This window comes from Cicer arietinum, chromosome 1 (assembly GCF_000331145.2).
Source record: "Cicer arietinum cultivar CDC Frontier isolate Library 1 chromosome 1, Cicar.CDCFrontier_v2.0, whole genome shotgun sequence".
In the NCBI taxonomy this organism is placed as follows: Eukaryota; Viridiplantae; Streptophyta; class Magnoliopsida; order Fabales; family Fabaceae; genus Cicer; species Cicer arietinum.
In genome coordinates, this window is record NC_021160.2 from 51,473,989 (window position 1) to 51,491,152 (window position 17,164).

Below are 17,164 nucleotides of genomic sequence, written 5' to 3' on the forward strand. Positions count from 1 at the left end.
TGTGATCATGTCTCCGTTGGTTGTGAGTTGAATAATTTGTACACTTGCGTGAATCATTGGATATTTATATTTCTTTCTAACTTATAATTATTTCTTTTTGAAGGAATCTAACTAATAATTATTATATCCTTAAAAAATAACTTATAATTATTATTCATTCAGTATTAGTGTTGGATAAAGGTTTTGCATACGAATTAAAAAATTATAATAATTAAGAAAAAGAGATAATTTATTTTTATTAAAATATTAATCTTAATCATTTTTAAGTTTTTAATTATATAATAATATTTAGTGAGTTATGCACATAATAATTATCAGATGATAGTATAAGAAAAATTGATTAAAATTGTATTGAAATTGATAATAATATTCATTTTAAAATAATTTGTTTCTTCTGAAATAATATTTATTTATGAGACAAATGAAACATAATTATAGGGTGATCAGTTCTACGAACTAGACAAATATTGATATTTAAAATTATTAAAAAATTTAATAATAATTGATAATACTTTAAAAAAATAATATTTCATAACTTTTTCATCTTTATGTTTAACATGGTTAATTTTGATTAATTATTCAATCTATATTTCTTTCATTAAATCAATACTATTTAACTCACTATCTCAATTACAAATAAAAGAAATTATTAACGTCTATTTTAGAATTTTAAATATTTTTTACATAATAAACTAGGATGTATATATTAGAATTTCTCTATGGGCAAGTACAAGCGATTTGTGGCTGGGGGGATCTCCCTAGGGAATATTTACGTAATGTCGACAAGTAAAATTGGCATCTTAACTAACATTATTGATCCACTTGTTAGGTCTAATGATATTCTGATGGCCACTACTTACCGTGTAAAGTTGTAGTTTGAAGGAGATATTTTTATTTTTATTTTTATTTTTGAATTTGAAAATTGTATTCAAAAGTCGCTGATAAAAAAATAATTATTTGTATAAAATAAATAAATGAATCGGGATGAGATTTTGTTGAAAAGCTCTTTTGCATCAAAATCTGGAAACAGGAAAAAAACACATCACAAAAAACAAGGAAAGAAAGTAATGTCATTGTCATACATGGCCCTCAACAGTATAGGTGTCATTTCTCCATAAGCTATGGTTAAGATGTAAACGTGTTTGACCTTTTCTTTGATGGCTTTCTTCCATCTCTCTAGTGTGATGGTGAACCATTGAGGACTCCAAATCAACCATTGAGTATTCTAAATTAATTATAATGAGAGATATATTTGGTAAAGCATTTAAATTTAACGAAGTCGTTAATTTATTTTTTATTATATATATTAATTACAAAAAATATTTACAAAATTAATAAATGCATAATGTCATTTTTTGTAATTGTTAATGTGACCTCAATAAAATTGATATATATTGTGACGTTTGTTTATTTAAAATATGGGCAACATGATATTTTTGAAGGCCATTAAGTAAGTTAAGAAAATTGTTTATTACATAGATCTCATTTTGTCAAGTGATTGTAACTAATTGATATATTACTTTGATTTTATTTTTGATAAACGGAATATTATTTTGATGATGAAAACAGTCGAAGTTGTATTGCAACAAACTGTAAATTTATTTTATATATTTAACATCGATAAATACATTGAAGTAAAATACAAATAATATATCTTAAACGATAAATCGATTAATTAAATTGTGAAAATATATTGTTTATTCTAATGGCGAGGTGGAATATTAGAAACACTTGCAAGATTTGAGCAAATATATAGTTGGCACTTTGCTACAAATGCATATATGAGGTTGTGGTCAATTAATTAAAGACAATCCCATTGTAGTGATACTAAACCAGACGACTACATTCACGCCCTATTACTCGAGGTGGTGCTTGAGGGATAAAGTTTAAAGTTTTGCTAACTTTTTTTTCATGGACAAACAACTTTAGCCAAGGCAATACTATATATTCAATAAATAAATAATTAAATATATAAGCAACGGTTAAATATATTTTTAGTCGATACAAAGTTGCAATCTTTTAAATTTAATCTCTAAATTTTTTTATTGATTTTTAATTCATATTTTGGTTTTATATGATTACTTTGAGGGATTAATAAAAGTATAATTTTTTTGAAAAAAAACTTTTTCAAATAAAGATTATAAATAAATAAAAATGTTAGAGATTAAACTTAAAGGTCGTAATTTTGTAGATTAAAAAAATATTCAATCCTATAAAAATTAACTTTCTTTTTCATACCACACTCTACAAGTGATATGATGTTCGCACCGCTTAAGCCAATATGTATCACATAATTCTCGAGTGAAATGCTACACAAACACCTATTGTAGTAAATGCATATTCGCCTATTGTACAACTTTCTCCTTCTCTTATACAAGTTCATCTCCCTGATCAGGGTTTTGATTGTTTTTTTCGTTGTCGTTGAGCAACATCAACTGCCATCTAAATTAAAATTGACAATCATGTTGATCTATAAGAGGAGATGGTGTAGAAAAAAATTTGTCTCGTCCCAACACCATTTACCCACTCAAAAAAATAAATTATCTCAAAAAAAAAAAAAGAATTCCAAAAAGAATTAAGTTAGGATAATCACACATCGGTCTTCCTCACATCTGGGAAAATTGGAAAACTTGAAACCCAAAATATGTTCTATCTTTGAACTCAAAAAAACATATAAAAACCCCAAACTCAAAAAAACCTAAATGTCAAATACATATTTAGCAAAATGAGTTTTGCTTTTTGCACATTCAAATGCAATTTAAAAAACATGAAGAATAAATGTCAAATGTTAAATTCATTGTCTAAGAGAAAGGGATATTGTTATTTTGGACCACTCTAAATACATATAGATGTTGAAAAATTAGTTAATTCATTTATAAAATAAAAATAATTTTTGAGATGGAGAATGAAATTGATGGTTAATTACATAAAGTCAACATCATACAGTAGTGATAAGAACATATTAAACCAACTTGAATCTTCACCCTCCTCCCTCCTTCTTGTTGAGACAAAATATCTTAATATTGTTTTAAAGATAATAAACTTTTATGATTAATGATAAAAAAAATTATAAAAAAAAAAAATTCATATCATTATCTACTTTGTATTTTTGTGTGACTCAAAAGTTATACTATAATGAGTAAAACAAGTGTTAATCAAGAAGCAAAACCATTATTCCTTTCTCTCTCTCTCTGAGATCGAAATTATTTTCAATACATTCGAACATATGATGTCTTGCATTTAAAGTATCAACAAATATTTTTATCAATTTAATGATCAAGAGCAATGGTAAAAATGCAAAAGAAATAAAGTCCTACGAAAGTATCAAACCAAGTTATTAAGAAAAATGTGTCTCAATCATTTGTTATTAGTTAAGAGTTGAATTCAACTTTAAAAGATCAAACAATCATTTGTTACTAGTTAAGAGCTGAACGTGCGCAATACTTTGGCTCAGTTGTACTGAACCTCGAGTAGTCAAATAAGAACGTTCGGAGATCGTGAGTTTTAACTAAAACTCTTTGTTAATGAAGAACAATAATTATCCTACATAAAACAAAGTGTCCAACAAACATATTGCCTATGATATCAGCAACTCTAGAAAGCATTATTGCTCTTATATATAAAGGAGACATCAGAACGTAAATGATCGAGAATTTTGCATTGAATCATATTTCATTTAATCAAGTGTGCATCAATTTAAGAGCTCTTCAAGCAACAAACACTCTCAAACTCATTATTAAATTTGAGGATAAATCTTTATGTGTGTTTTTATTCAACGAATCTTATCCATCCAAAGGTTTGAAACCATATCTCAAAAACCTTTATAAACCTGTAAACGTTCTCATCTCAACCTACAAGTGTTAAAGTAGAGTAGGAACGATTGAAATTGTTGTATAGTCAGTTGTGACTTAAACATAGAAAAATCTTGTTAAGGTAAAGATAAAACAATTTGTAAAAAGTCTCAAGAGACAGGAGTGTAAGGTGCAAAAGTTGAGATATTCTCAAATATTCTTAGTGAAAAATCTCACAAGGATTGGACGTAGTCCAAGTAGGGTGAACCACAATACTTATTGAGTGTGATTCTTTTCCTTAATTTTTTACCTTATATGTTTTAAATTTATATCACATATATATTGCATTAATTATCTACATAACATTTCAGAACATTCTGAACTCAATCTACTCCAAATTTTCATCTTGAGAATCATTTATCTTGCGTGCAAATTAAATTTTTAAAAAAATCACAAGTCAAACTCTTATTTCGTGTGACTATTGTTTCCACTTTACTTCTTTCTTTGGTTCACCAAAGTTTCTTTTTCTTTTATATTTCACTATTTTAATTTTTAAACTTAAATAAAATAATATTTCTACATATACATTTAGGATGACATCATATTCATTTACTCCTTTTGTCTCCGAAATTTGGTCCTTTAAGTATTTTATTTTTGTTCCAACATTTTAGCTCTTTTAGAAAATCAAAATACAATTAATGATATTTTTCTTTTGTACCCTTAAAATCTAAAAAATATGCATTAAATGAATTTTATTTTTATTTAATGAAAAAATGGTAAAAATGACTAAAATTATCTAAATTTATTATTTCTTAATACGTGTGTCAAAGTTAAAAGATTCAAAGTTTTGATACGGAGAAAATGACATTTAAATATGATTTTGATTAAGTTTAAACAAAAATAACAAATTTACTTTAAAAGATATAAATTAAAAGACCAAATTATCTCTTTTAGAGTTAAAAGACTAAATTCATACATAGAAACTAAGTTAAGAATCAAAATGTATTTATGTCTTTAAAGTTTGAATAACTGTATTAATAAGACAAGTTGTTGTATACAATTAAGAATACATACTATACTAAGTTGTTGTTTTCACTTTTCAGAAAATAAAAACCAAAGAATACAAATATTATAGTTGATACTTACAATTTAACAGTATAGTCTTTGTTGCCGACAAGTTTTTGCAAAAATATCTTAATGAGTAGGTCAAATTGACAAATGCATAATCAGATGGGACCTAGTAAGCGTAGCTGCATCAAATTGGAAATAATATTTTTGGTTGACACATCAAATCGAAAATAATTAAGAATATTGTAACCTTCATATTTGGATCCAATCGAAGTTGTTGCAGATTCACATGAATCAGGATAAGAATTTTAAAACGTGTCACGTACGGTAAGCAATACTAATTTTAAAAGATTATGTTTTTTCTTTTGCAGGAATTTAAATGATTCTTGCTAACATGCTACTCTATTCAATTTTAATAATTAAAAGAACATTTTTTTTAAATGTATATATATATATATATATATATTTGTGTATAATAGAGGTAATGGAGCTTGAACATAAGATTTCATGCATACTACCAGTAATTCAATCCTAATGACTTACGTTTTTAGTGTATTAAATATGTACTTTTTATTTTAAAAGAATTTCATTATACTTAATATCAAACTAATAACTAATGTACTCATTACATATAATGCATGACATGTAGTTTCACTATTATATAATTTAAGTTAAACAATATAGTTTTTTTTTTACAAGAAATAATATAGTAAGTATTTTTAATCTCTATAAAATATTTTCATATGAAGTTTATTTCTTATACAAATTATTATGTATAATTAATGTAGAATATTTTCTTAAGGGCATGCTGTAAATTTTATAAAAAAAAAAAGGAAAAAAAATTGATGACGATAAAAATTGTACAAATAAATTATAAAGCATGTGTATCACATTAAATTTTAAATTTGATTCTCCCCGACCAATATATGTATATTGCAAATAATTGAGTTGGCCGACAAATCTTCTTCAAAATATTTTGAAATCCTTAAAATAAATTTTACATTCGCATCAGACTTATCAATCAATGATAGTTTACAAAATAAAGTTCTTTAATTACTCTCGCGCATTAGAGAAAATAATAAATGATTATAAATATTTTGACATAAATTTGATTCATATAATATGAAAATCGTGTTTTTATTTTTGTCTCTATTTGTAGAGAAACTTATATCAATTAATTAAAGAAAACAACTTTAAAATTTTTTGTAACCCTTGATAACTTAACAAATGCTCTGATTTAATAACTAACAAATGCATTAAACCTAATCATTATAACTATTTAAAGAAATACAAGTTTATTTTAGAAACTCTCCTCACAATTAATGAAAAATCTCATATATTTTGTCTCATTCACATATCTTTTGCATACTAATCTCATATATTTATTCTATAGAATCACTACAAGTTAATAAATATGTATTTGCAAAAAATAATGAAAGAGTTAGAGTGAATGATACGGATTTGGATACCCACCTTTTATTCTAAAAATTTATTCAATCCCCTTTACTCAAATACAGACTTTGACATTAGTGTTTGTATATTACAAACCATTTTACTTTACCGTGACATATTAAACTATATGCATTAAATGTTTTTGAATTAAATGATCAATATATATTAAAAATAATAGTATTAAACAATATAAAAATAATTAGTTTTTATTTATAATTGTAACTTTGAGAGATTCTTTTTATTATAATAGTAACATATATGGAGTATTTATTTGAACAATCCCACTAAAAATCTATTAAGCACCCCCACATCTAAATCCTCATCATGCCACAATTTTCATAAATTCCAATTCCCCCCTTACTCTATACAAAAAATAAATAATTTCTCAAATTTTTTGAACATTTATCTCTACCACTGTTAATTTCAGAATAAAAGGTGAGTATTAAAAATGTTTGAAAGAAAAAAATTTGCACATCTATAACAACAACAAAAAAGTTTGATTTTTATAGAGAAGACGAAAAGGACAACACTTTATAGATGTGTGGTACAGGTATTTAATAGATTTGATTTTGAAAGGGCTGTCTATATACATAAACATGATTGAATGGGCCGAAAAAGAAAATATAGGGCCCAAAATGGAGAAAGCAAAAGAAAAAATAGTGAGTGCTAAAAATAGTGAGAGGGTGTCAAAAGGACACGCGTTTGAAAGAACGTGAATATCGTGCTTAGAATCGGACGTTATTGAAGGATTGTCGTGAACGTGGATCACTTTCATTTATAAACTGAAACACTTCCAAATTTCAGGTTTCATTTGGGCGTCTTCTCCCGCATTATTCTCTTTTCACTTGCTGTTGAGATCGGAGAATCATTCTTCTCTTTTGACGCGCCATTTCAGGTCTCTTTTTTCTTTCTTCATTTTCTATCTCACTCATATGTTTTCTTCAAACTTCAAACATGTTATCGTAATCTTAATTGCTATGCTTTATGTGTGGATCGTATTGTCAAGGAGTTGCGGAGATATAATGCTTTTATCGTAGAAATAATGATAGTTAGGTGTCTTAGAAAATTGAAATGATTGAATGTAACTGCACGTGTTGGACACCAGACACACCTTCAATGTGAACTGTCGGTAATATATAGAGACTGAGATAGATAAATAAATGTAATTAATTTGAGGTGACGGGAAAAGATGTGAGAAATTGAAAGAGGAATGAGAGTCTAAACAAAATTTTGATGTCAAAGAAAGTGTGTAATTTTTTTGAATTTTTTATCGATAATTTCAGAAAATGTTGTAAGTTTTGTAGCCTTGATGATTGGTTTAGAATGTCCAACACCCTAAGATGAATGTTTTGTTTAATCCAATAGTTTTTATTTATGAAGCACGGACAACTCACCAAACCTTGGAAAGTGAGTTTTAGAGATAAGTGTAAGAAATAATAACTGAGGTGTAGAGGTAGGTGTAAAAAATAAGAAGTTTTTCTTTAAATTGTTTTCTATTTGCACTTGGTCGTCTCTCCCAATGTTCTGAGGGGAAATGTATGTTTTGTGCAGCTTTTGAAATACAATGGCAGACTCTGAGGATATTCAGCCACTTGTCTGTGATAATGGGACAGGAATGGTTAAGGTAAAATACAAGGGTGATTTTGATTCTATGTTCAGAATTTTTCCTTGGCTAAGTATCTTTCCTGCTTTCTGTTTATATGATACCTCTCACTTTCTACTAATTTGTTGACATGCTGTGAAACTGTTGTGTTTCGCAACGTTTAGGCGGGATTTGCTGGAGATGATGCTCCAAGGGCTGTGTTTCCTAGCATTGTTGGTCGTCCACGCCACACCGGTGTGATGGTTGGGATGGGACAAAAAGATGCATATGTTGGGGATGAAGCTCAGTCCAAGCGTGGTATATTGACTCTAAAATATCCCATTGAGCATGGTATCGTGAGTAACTGGGATGACATGGAGAAAATCTGGCATCATACCTTCTACAATGAACTCCGTGTGGCCCCGGAGGAGCACCCTGTTTTGCTCACTGAAGCACCTCTTAATCCAAAGGCTAATCGTGAGAAAATGACCCAAATTATGTTTGAGACATTCAACACACCTGCTATGTATGTTGCCATCCAGGCCGTTCTATCGCTATATGCCAGTGGCCGTACAACTGGTGAGTCATTTTCTGGTTTAAGAAAACTAACATGTTGCTTTTAGTGTAATTCTATGATTATTTTATGCTGGTTAGTAAAAACAAGCTTGCAATGCAAGTTTCAGTTTGCTAGGATATATGGAGTTGATATTGAATTTGAGTTGTAAAGTCTAGCTAAGTTCATGGAGTGAAAACATTGGAAAATAGATAGAAATGGATTTCAAGACTATACATTCAAAAAAATTGGTTTTATTTCTGGCTTTGTTATGCTTAAATTCTGATTGAAAACTATAATAATATTTCTAATACCTGACGTAATTAAGCATCTTGTATAATATTTTGATTTGTTCTATCATTTTTTCGATTCAATTTATTGGTTCCTAACAGCTGGCTTCTTTTATGTATGTTATCTTAATTTGTGCAGGTATTGTTTTGGACTCTGGTGATGGTGTCAGCCACACTGTGCCTATTTATGAAGGGTATGCCCTCCCACATGCTATTCTTCGTCTCGATTTAGCTGGACGTGACCTCACTGATGCATTGATGAAAATCCTTACCGAGCGTGGTTATTCCTTTACTACCACAGCCGAGCGTGAAATTGTAAGGGATGTGAAGGAAAAGTTAGCTTACATTGCTCTTGATTATGAGCAAGAGCTTGAAACTTCAAAAACAAGCTCTGCTGTTGAGAAGACCTATGAGTTGCCTGATGGACAGGTCATCACCATTGGTGCTGAGCGTTTCCGTTGTCCCGAGGTTCTTTTCCAGCCATCCATGATCGGAATGGAAGCTGTTGGTATTCACGAGACCACATACAACTCAATCATGAAGTGTGATGTTGATATCAGAAAGGACTTGTATGGAAACATAGTCCTCAGTGGTGGTTCTACCATGTTCCCTGGTATTGCCGACAGAATGAGCAAGGAAATCACCGCATTGGCCCCAAGCAGCATGAAGATCAAGGTGGTTGCTCCACCCGAGAGAAAATACAGTGTCTGGATTGGTGGCTCTATCTTAGCTTCTCTGAGCACTTTCCAACAGGTAAACGCTCTGTGGTTATTCTTATTACTGCATATATTTGTACCAAGAAACCGATAGATTCATGTTGTCCACATCTCAAGCACTTTATGGAATTGCATGATCTTGAGGTTCAAATGTCACTTGGAGTTGGTGTAACATATGATAGATTGTCTGTGGCATTGAGGCATTCTCATGTATTCACGCAAGCTGTAGAATATTTTTTTTTGACATAGTTGGTTTATTTGCGATATTAATGATGAGACACTTATTTTTGGAAATGCAGATGTGGATTGCAAAGGCAGAGTACGACGAGTCTGGTCCTTCGATTGTACACAGGAAATGCTTTTAAAATGCTGCAGAATATGGCTTTGGTGTAGGTACGGTGTTCTTGTTTGGCAATGCATTAGCACCTTGAAAGGATTGATGATTTTTTCTTAAAAAAAGTATCTATGTAATGTTAGAAGAGGGAAGTTGGTGAAGGTGGAGTTTCATGACAGTTAATTCTTTCATTTGTTTTGTTTTACCATTTGGTAATTGTTGAACAGTTTATTTTTATCTTTCAACGATAAATCAAAGACATTTCAATTTATTTTTACTTCCATAATCATATTGTTCTAATTGAACTGCAGTAGGGTTATTTATATAAAAAAAATTGCCGTAGGATCCTATAATTTTATATAAAAAAAGAATAAGCACATATATACTTTCCATGTTTGTTAAATCAGTACTTCCAATTTTTGTCCTACCTTTTCCTATGTTCATGTATGAAATCCAGCCTCTTGTCAAATTGTTGCACAAATATGTTTGGTTTTTGGGTCCGCGAGTAAGAACGGAAATAGGTCAAACCGACACCTATATGAACTAACTTATGTCATTACAGTAGAATATTTTTTTGAAATATACGAGGCTGAATTTTTTAGAAATCTATCTAATATAGACCTCTAACTATGATTCGAAGGTGGATCCTACCATTTTTAATAAATTTTAATATAATATCACATCTTTTAATTTTTTTTTATTTGAAAATAAAAATCCACATATGAATCCTTTTTTTGAGATTTATATTAGAAACACCTTCGTGTTAAATCATAAGTTTGCTAAATTTTTCTATAAATTTAAACATATTAACTACATTAATTTTTGAGATATTTAAATGCATTTTTATTAATTAAACTATAAATAAGATGTCGAATAACATATTAATTTAATTACGTTGACATATCAACTCGGTAGTTTATTTAAAAATAGATTGAATTGTTTATTTGAAGATAATGATTTGAAATAGGACTTTAAATAGAATTAACATATCATATCAAAAAGTAGAACTAACAAATCATATCAAAATTTCAAAATGGCTAGATTATGCTTTAAAAAAATAAGAATACATTAAAATTAAATTTAAAATTTTTAATAACAAATAGTAACATGTGTCTTCGGAGCAATTGTTAAAAAGTCAAATGTAAATCTTTTTTTTCTTGGAACTAGGACATTCAAGTTCAAAAATATTTTTCTAACACAATTTCTATTTTAGAATATGTTAACAAATTCTCTAAAGACACATGTTAACAAGACTAATTTTTAATCCGTCCAAACTTGAACATTACAAAACCTAGTTCGACTTGCTTATTTTCACTTCTATTATCGAGTTGACATTTTGAACATTACCAAATTCTTGGTAGAGACTAAAGCAACTAACGAAAGATATATTAAGAAAGTTTTAAATTCTTACTTTGAAGGACTATTGCGATAGTGCATTACACTTCCCGATATCAAAATGAGTGTTTACTCGTTGATTTTATATGTGATTAACAAAAAGTTATAATACTCAATATGAATGATTTTTTTTTGCATTCATGTTCATAACATTATAAACATATTCTTTACAAAAATTAAGATATTTTTAACAAGGAATATAAGAATAATTATATATGAATTTTTAAGTTTTCGACGCTTAAAAATTCATATTTAATTGATCTTTTGTTAAAAAATTCTAAATTTTTATGAGAGATATTTTTAAATATGTCTAAAAAATAATTCAAAAATTGAAAGGATACATATAAGTTTGCCTTAAAAGTTGGGATAAAAAAATAAAAACAAAAATTTTATGGTACTAAAGAGTTAAGAAATTTTTATAAGGATTAAAAATAAAATTTAGAAATTTTGTAGGGACTAAAAATTGATCTAACCCTTTATAAAATTTTATCAGTTGATTTGAAAGATTTTAGATAATATTTTAATTGAGTGAGATATTTTCTTGTTATTTTTATAGTCAATTAGTTGGTAAAAGGAGCATGAAAGGGCACTATTGTCTTTTTATAGTCAATTAGTTGGTAAACGGCGCATGAAAGGGCACTTAGGCGTCAAAAGGGTATAAGAATGAACATTAAAGTTATTGTTCATAATAGGTTGCATGAACATTTTTTCTTCTTCTTTCAAATGTGTGTATAAAGACGAATATTATATCACCCTACCCAAACAGCATCCATTACCATTCATATTATTTTTAATTTGATGACATTTTATGTAATTTAAACATGTTGATTTACATTAATTTATGACATATTTAAAGTTATTATTGCAAAATAGAATTGAAATATGATGTCTTATAATGTTATATTTTCTTATAGGTAATGTTAGATATCAAAATAGAACTTAAATTTATTAACATATTAACTTGTTTGTCTATTTACAAAAACCTACAAGGTGAGTTGTGTAGATTTTTATAAAAAATAATAGTAAAATAGGTTTTTAAATTGACTTTTAAGTTTGGTCAGATTTTGAAAAAGGTCATACTAGACCTTAAAAATGAGTATATGACAATTAATAGGTCAGACTCATATCTAATATTTTTTAAATAAGTTAGACCCAGATTTTGCAAAGCCTAATCAAATTTAGTTCATTTCCATCATATTTATTTGTATAAAAAAATTTATGTTGTCACAAATTATAACTATTTATATATATGAATTTAGAAATAAAACAGTTAAAATTTAAACGTTTTAAATAATTTGATCGTAATGACACAATGATAGTGTTATATTATAATAAATTAAGTTGTTAAAAAGTGTATTAAGAGTGTTGTTTAAGGATAACTAATAACGCTATTATTTATTGAAAAAGTCAAGTATTTCAATATTCAATACATTAAATAGACAACTTTCAATAAAAATGTACTATTCTAGTCTCTTAAACAATGTCTTTGGGACAATATTTCACCTATTTAGCACCAAGTAAGATAGACATTCCATTGCGGAGAAAAATTTCATGGTGCTTATAAAGAAAAGTGACTATATAAGTTCCATATCTTTCTTTACTTTTTGCATGACTCACACAAATAAATTGTAAATGAATGTTTGTTAAAATAGAATGACATAAAGTTATTAATTAATGAGACTTATTTAGTAGTTTTTGGTGGTGCTGGGTTGAAAGAATTAAGTGATTATTAGGACTTCTCAAAGTACTTGAATGGATGCAAGAAGCTGACCATATTATTTTTGAGTTTGACTTCATATTAGTAATGGATACTATTAATAGCAATAAAGTAGATGTTTCTTTAATTTGGTGTTATAATTTCCTATTGTAAACCTATTCTATCAAACCATCAATATTTCAAAATGCTCTTTGTTAAAAGGCAAACCAAAATGGTTGATTATCACTTAATCATGTAATGATTGAGCTGATAAATGACATAAACTAGATTGGATTTTTCTCAAAAGAAAACATTAAAAATTATTAAAGAATTGATTTGTACATGTGGTTCTGTTTTGCTAATGGTTTGACAGCAGTGGAAATGAAAATAAATCCTTAACTCCAATTTCCACATTTGATCCGCACGCCATGAAGACCCTCAAAGTCAATCCTGTAATAGTAACTACTTTTATGTGTCTTTCCTCTTTGTAACAGAAAAACAAAAAACAAAATGCAATTTGCAATCTCAATTCAATAAATGTTTCCATTTTCATTCCTATCCACACCCCCTTTTTCTCCTCCTACCCCACTTCATCTTCCTCCTCCAATAACAACAATTCAATTCAACAACCATGAAGCTTTTGAACCCATCCCACTCACTTCCCTTTTCTCTTCAATCTCACATGCTTCATACAACACCCCAACCCATGGAACTATTTTCTGCTACTAACACTAATGTTCATGTAGCAGTTGGAAACTCGCTTCACAAAACCACCACCTTGCTTCAATGGACCTTTAATCACTTTCAAAACGCGGAAATTGTCATAATTCATGTTTATCAACCTTCTCCTGTTATCCCTACTTTATGTAAGCTCAATTGTTTCACTTTTCAATGTTCAATTTCAATGATTTATGATGTTGTACTCTACTTTACCCTTTTTGTGCATATTAGGTTTTTTTTTTGTTCTGCTAAATTAGCTTTATTTGTTTGATTCTGTTGCTAATTTGTTTTGATATATGGAACAGTGGGGAAAATGCCAGCATCTCAGGCTAATCCTGAGGTGGTATCTGCTTTTAGAAGAGAGGAAAGAGAACAGAACAAGAAGCTCACTGATAAGTATTTGAGGATTTGCTCTGCTGCTAAGGTATGTGCTTCTTTTGCGTTACAATAAGAGAGTAAATAGTCAAGTTGGTACTTCAAGTTGTAGGGGTGTATCAACCTAGTCCTTAGTCCTTGTATTATTGATATTCCAAAATGGTTCTTGTAACTTCAAAATGTTAATCAAGTTCGTCACTCTGTCTAGATTTGTTATCAAATGCATCACCAAAATTATTTACTTAGTTCCATATGCGTTTCTAATATTGCCAACTTAATGTCATTCTAGTCCTGTCAAATACCGACAGTGGGAGAATTTGATTAAAATTTTGTAATTTCAGGGACCATTTTGTAATATCGATAATTTGAAGGACTAGATTGATAGTGTCCTATAATTTCAACGACCAATTTTGGTAATGATGAAATTTTAGATGCATTTGGCCTGACCTTTTAAATCCTGTTAATTATCATTGTGTTTTCTGCCTCACAAGCTTATGTAAGTTGTTTTTTTACTGAGTTTAGTTTTGGGAAAGCTTGTTATGTATGAAAGTATGAAACTCATTATTGATTGTTTGTGTTGATATAAATTTCTTGTCAGGTCAAGGCAAGCGTTATTGTAACAGAAGCTGACCAAGTCCAAAAAGGAATTGTTGATTTGGTTGTTAGACATAATATTAGGAAGCTTGTGATTGGAACGGTACTGGAAAAGTAAGTACTGCATTGATTGCATACTTAACCGGTGTCTTTTTTGGAACTTTCTTAGATTTTTCTATGTCCCTATATCTATATTTGTGTAGAGAGTAGAGGTTGAAATAACTAACTGGTTGTGTCTTCCCTGTGATAACATGAAACATACAATCTGCTTCAGTAATTACATTCATTGTCCCTTTTCTTTCACAGAAGGGACTGATAAATCTGTCTACTTACCAAATCATAATGAAAATTTGCAGTTGCATGAAAGTGAAAAGGAATTCCGGGAAAGCAAATTACACTTCCAAACATGCTCCTCCTTTCTGTGAAATATGGTTTATCTATAAAGGCAGACACATTTGGACAAGAGAGGCATCTGAAACACCATGTTCATTGTCTTCACGTTCTCAACCCGAGATTGCAGCCACAGAAAGCTTGAGATGCAGATCTTTTCAATATGGTAAGAATGAATTACCCCATTCAGAATATCTTCAACGAGATTCTGCTAGAACTACAGTATTTTCTGGAATTAGAAGCTTGGATCTAGGGGAAATTATAGAAACTGAAGCCACTAATTCATCCAAATCATCCAGTTGTAGCAGTCATTGTTCCCCTGAAAATTCTGCTGGGGTTTATCTTGATACATATTCAGAGGACATGGAAGAAAGAATTAACAGTCAACTTATTGAAACCAAAAGAGAAGCCGAGGCAGCAACAGACAAGTCCTTTGCAGAGCTATTAAAGTGCAGGAGGTTGGAAGTCGAAGCCATGGAGGCCATACAGAAGGTAAACATAATCTAGTGATTCTACATCATTAAGGACTTTTGTCAGCAAATAAGCTTCTGGTCTTAGCATTTATTTTCGTAGTTAGGCATGAGACATCAAGTATACTTTCATAGGGATTTAAGAAACTTTGACAAAGTATTACAACAAGAGTAAATCCATCTGTAAATTACTAGGATTTAATACTCAAATTTCTGAAGCTTCACATTGTCAGAGCAGAATTGCAGAAGAAGCAAGACTATGAACTGGTTTTTCTAAGCATGATGTGGTTTGTTTAAATGTGGTGTTTGGAAATTTCTTGGACATAATGTTATATGGTTTAGTAGTATATCGCCAAATTAGTACCAAATGATGATATCGAGTCTGTATCATGATTGATTTCTGAATTTCATGACATCTCTCCCAACCTAATTATTTATTCTATCTTCAGGTCAAATTGTTTGAATCTGCCCATGCACATGAGGCGGAGCTAAGAAAAAAGGCAGAGGATGTGCTTAGATTTACAGTACTAGAACAACAAAAGCTCTTAGAAGAGAGTGGAGTTATTTCCAGGGAGCTGCAAATGACAATGAGAAATGTGGCTCTACTAGATAGTCGTGCTAAGGAAGCAACCCGTATGCGAGATGAAGCTGCACACGAACTCTCATTAATTCAAGCATCCATCTCAACCTTGTGGCAAGAAAGGCATCAGATCAGGAGACAGAAAATGGAAGCCTTCCGCTGGCTGGAACGGTGGAAAACTCGTGGACAAGTCAGAGCAGCACATTACAATGGGGTCATTGGGTTTGCTGAAGAACTGCCCGAGTTAGCCGAATTTTCATTATCAGATATTCAAAATGCTACATGTAGTTTTTCCAAGAGCTTTGAAATTGCACAAGGTGGATTTGGTCGTATATATAAGGGGGAAATGTTGGGTAGAACTGTTGCTATTAAGAAGTTCCATCAACATAATGTGCAAGGACCAGCAGAGTTTCATCGAGAGGTCAGTCTTCCATAATGGTCCTTCTGCTTTTAACATTTTTATCTTCAAATAAGTTTTGGATAGCTTGAGAGGATTGGAGTTGGAGACATGATTTTACTTTGAGGCCTATGAATTTCAATCTCTTGTTGCTTCTTTCCACACAATAATAAATGGAAGGATTTAATTTGTATACGTTGTTAGTGTAAAACTTTTTTAGACATAAATTGAATCACATCTCACCAAATAAATATTTGTGGAGATATTTTAAGAAGTAGCGTGATAAAGTCATAGTGTGATTTAATTGAATGCATGTGTAAAATAGTTTTACATAGTAAGTGCGTAGAAATTAATCTCTAAATTGAAATATGTTCTATTCTCAAGATTGGTTAAATTTCTCTTTTAATTTTTTGTATGTTTGTCTAATTCAGCTGATGTTACCCTTTTGTATGTATCCAGGTTCAAATTCTTAGTAGTCTCCAACATCCTCATTTATTGACTTTGCTTGGAGTTTGCCCTGAAGCCTGGTCAATTGTATATGAGTACCTCCCAAATGGAACTCTTCAAAACTACCTATTCCGGAAAAGTAACATTATCCCTTTGACATGGAATATCAGAGCCCGAATGATTGCCGAAATCGCCAGTGCACTCTGCTTCTTACATTCTTTTAAACCAGAAGCGATTATCCATGGTGATCTGAAGCCTGAGACTATACTTCTTGATTCTTCACTTAGTTGCAAGATATGTGAGTTCAGGTTCAG

General features: G+C 29.8%; 2 protein-coding genes across 6 annotated transcripts in view; both read left to right on the forward strand.

Moving 5' to 3' along the window:
- The first annotated feature begins 7,065 nt into the window (after positions 1 to 7,065).
- LOC101510299 (actin-like) lies at positions 7,066 to 10,072 on the forward strand. The gene is made up of 5 exons (XM_004486956.4): positions 7,066 to 7,206; positions 7,863 to 7,935; positions 8,079 to 8,472; positions 8,876 to 9,489; positions 9,752 to 10,072. Exons 2-5 carry the CDS (start codon positions 7,876 to 7,878, stop codon positions 9,815 to 9,817), a joined length of 1,134 nt encoding a protein of 377 aa, XP_004487013.1. The 5' UTR covers positions 7,066 to 7,206; positions 7,863 to 7,875; the 3' UTR covers positions 9,818 to 10,072.
- A 3,232-nt stretch (positions 10,073 to 13,304) lies between these two features.
- The window catches only part of LOC101509545 (U-box domain-containing protein 33-like), a 7,417-nt gene continuing 3,557 nt past the window's right edge, over positions 13,305 to 17,164 (forward strand). For 4 of the 5 annotated variants that reach the window (XR_012162475.1, XR_012162476.1, XM_004486954.4 and 1 more), the window contains exons 1-6: positions 13,305 to 13,743; positions 13,903 to 14,021; positions 14,571 to 14,680; positions 14,923 to 15,448; positions 15,876 to 16,427; positions 16,863 to 17,164. Coding sequence is in view for 3 of the 5 variants with exons in the window: in XM_004486954.4 (XP_004487011.1) it covers positions 13,509 to 13,743; positions 13,903 to 14,021; positions 14,571 to 14,680; positions 14,923 to 15,448; positions 15,876 to 16,427; positions 16,863 to 17,164 (1,844 nt within the window). In the remaining 2 variants the exon portion in view is untranslated. Of the gene's footprint in view, positions 13,744 to 13,902; positions 14,022 to 14,313; positions 14,469 to 14,570; positions 14,681 to 14,922; positions 15,449 to 15,875; positions 16,428 to 16,862 lie in introns of those variants that run through there. The other variant, XM_073366731.1, reaches the window with a different exon arrangement.

What these genes read in the sequence shown, in the direction of transcription:
- LOC101510299 (XM_004486956.4), top strand. Translation starts at nt 7,876, where the DNA reads ATGGCAGACTCTGAGGATATTCAGCCACTTGTCTGTGATAATGGGACA. An exon ending in ATGGGACAGGAATGGTTAAG is followed by an intron (nt 7,936 to 8,078) that starts GTAAAATACAAG and finishes CGCAACGTTTAG; the next exon opens with GCGGGATTTGCTGGAGATGA. An exon ending in TGCCAGTGGCCGTACAACTG is followed by an intron (nt 8,473 to 8,875) that starts GTGAGTCATTTT and finishes TAATTTGTGCAG; the next exon opens with GTATTGTTTTGGACTCTGGT.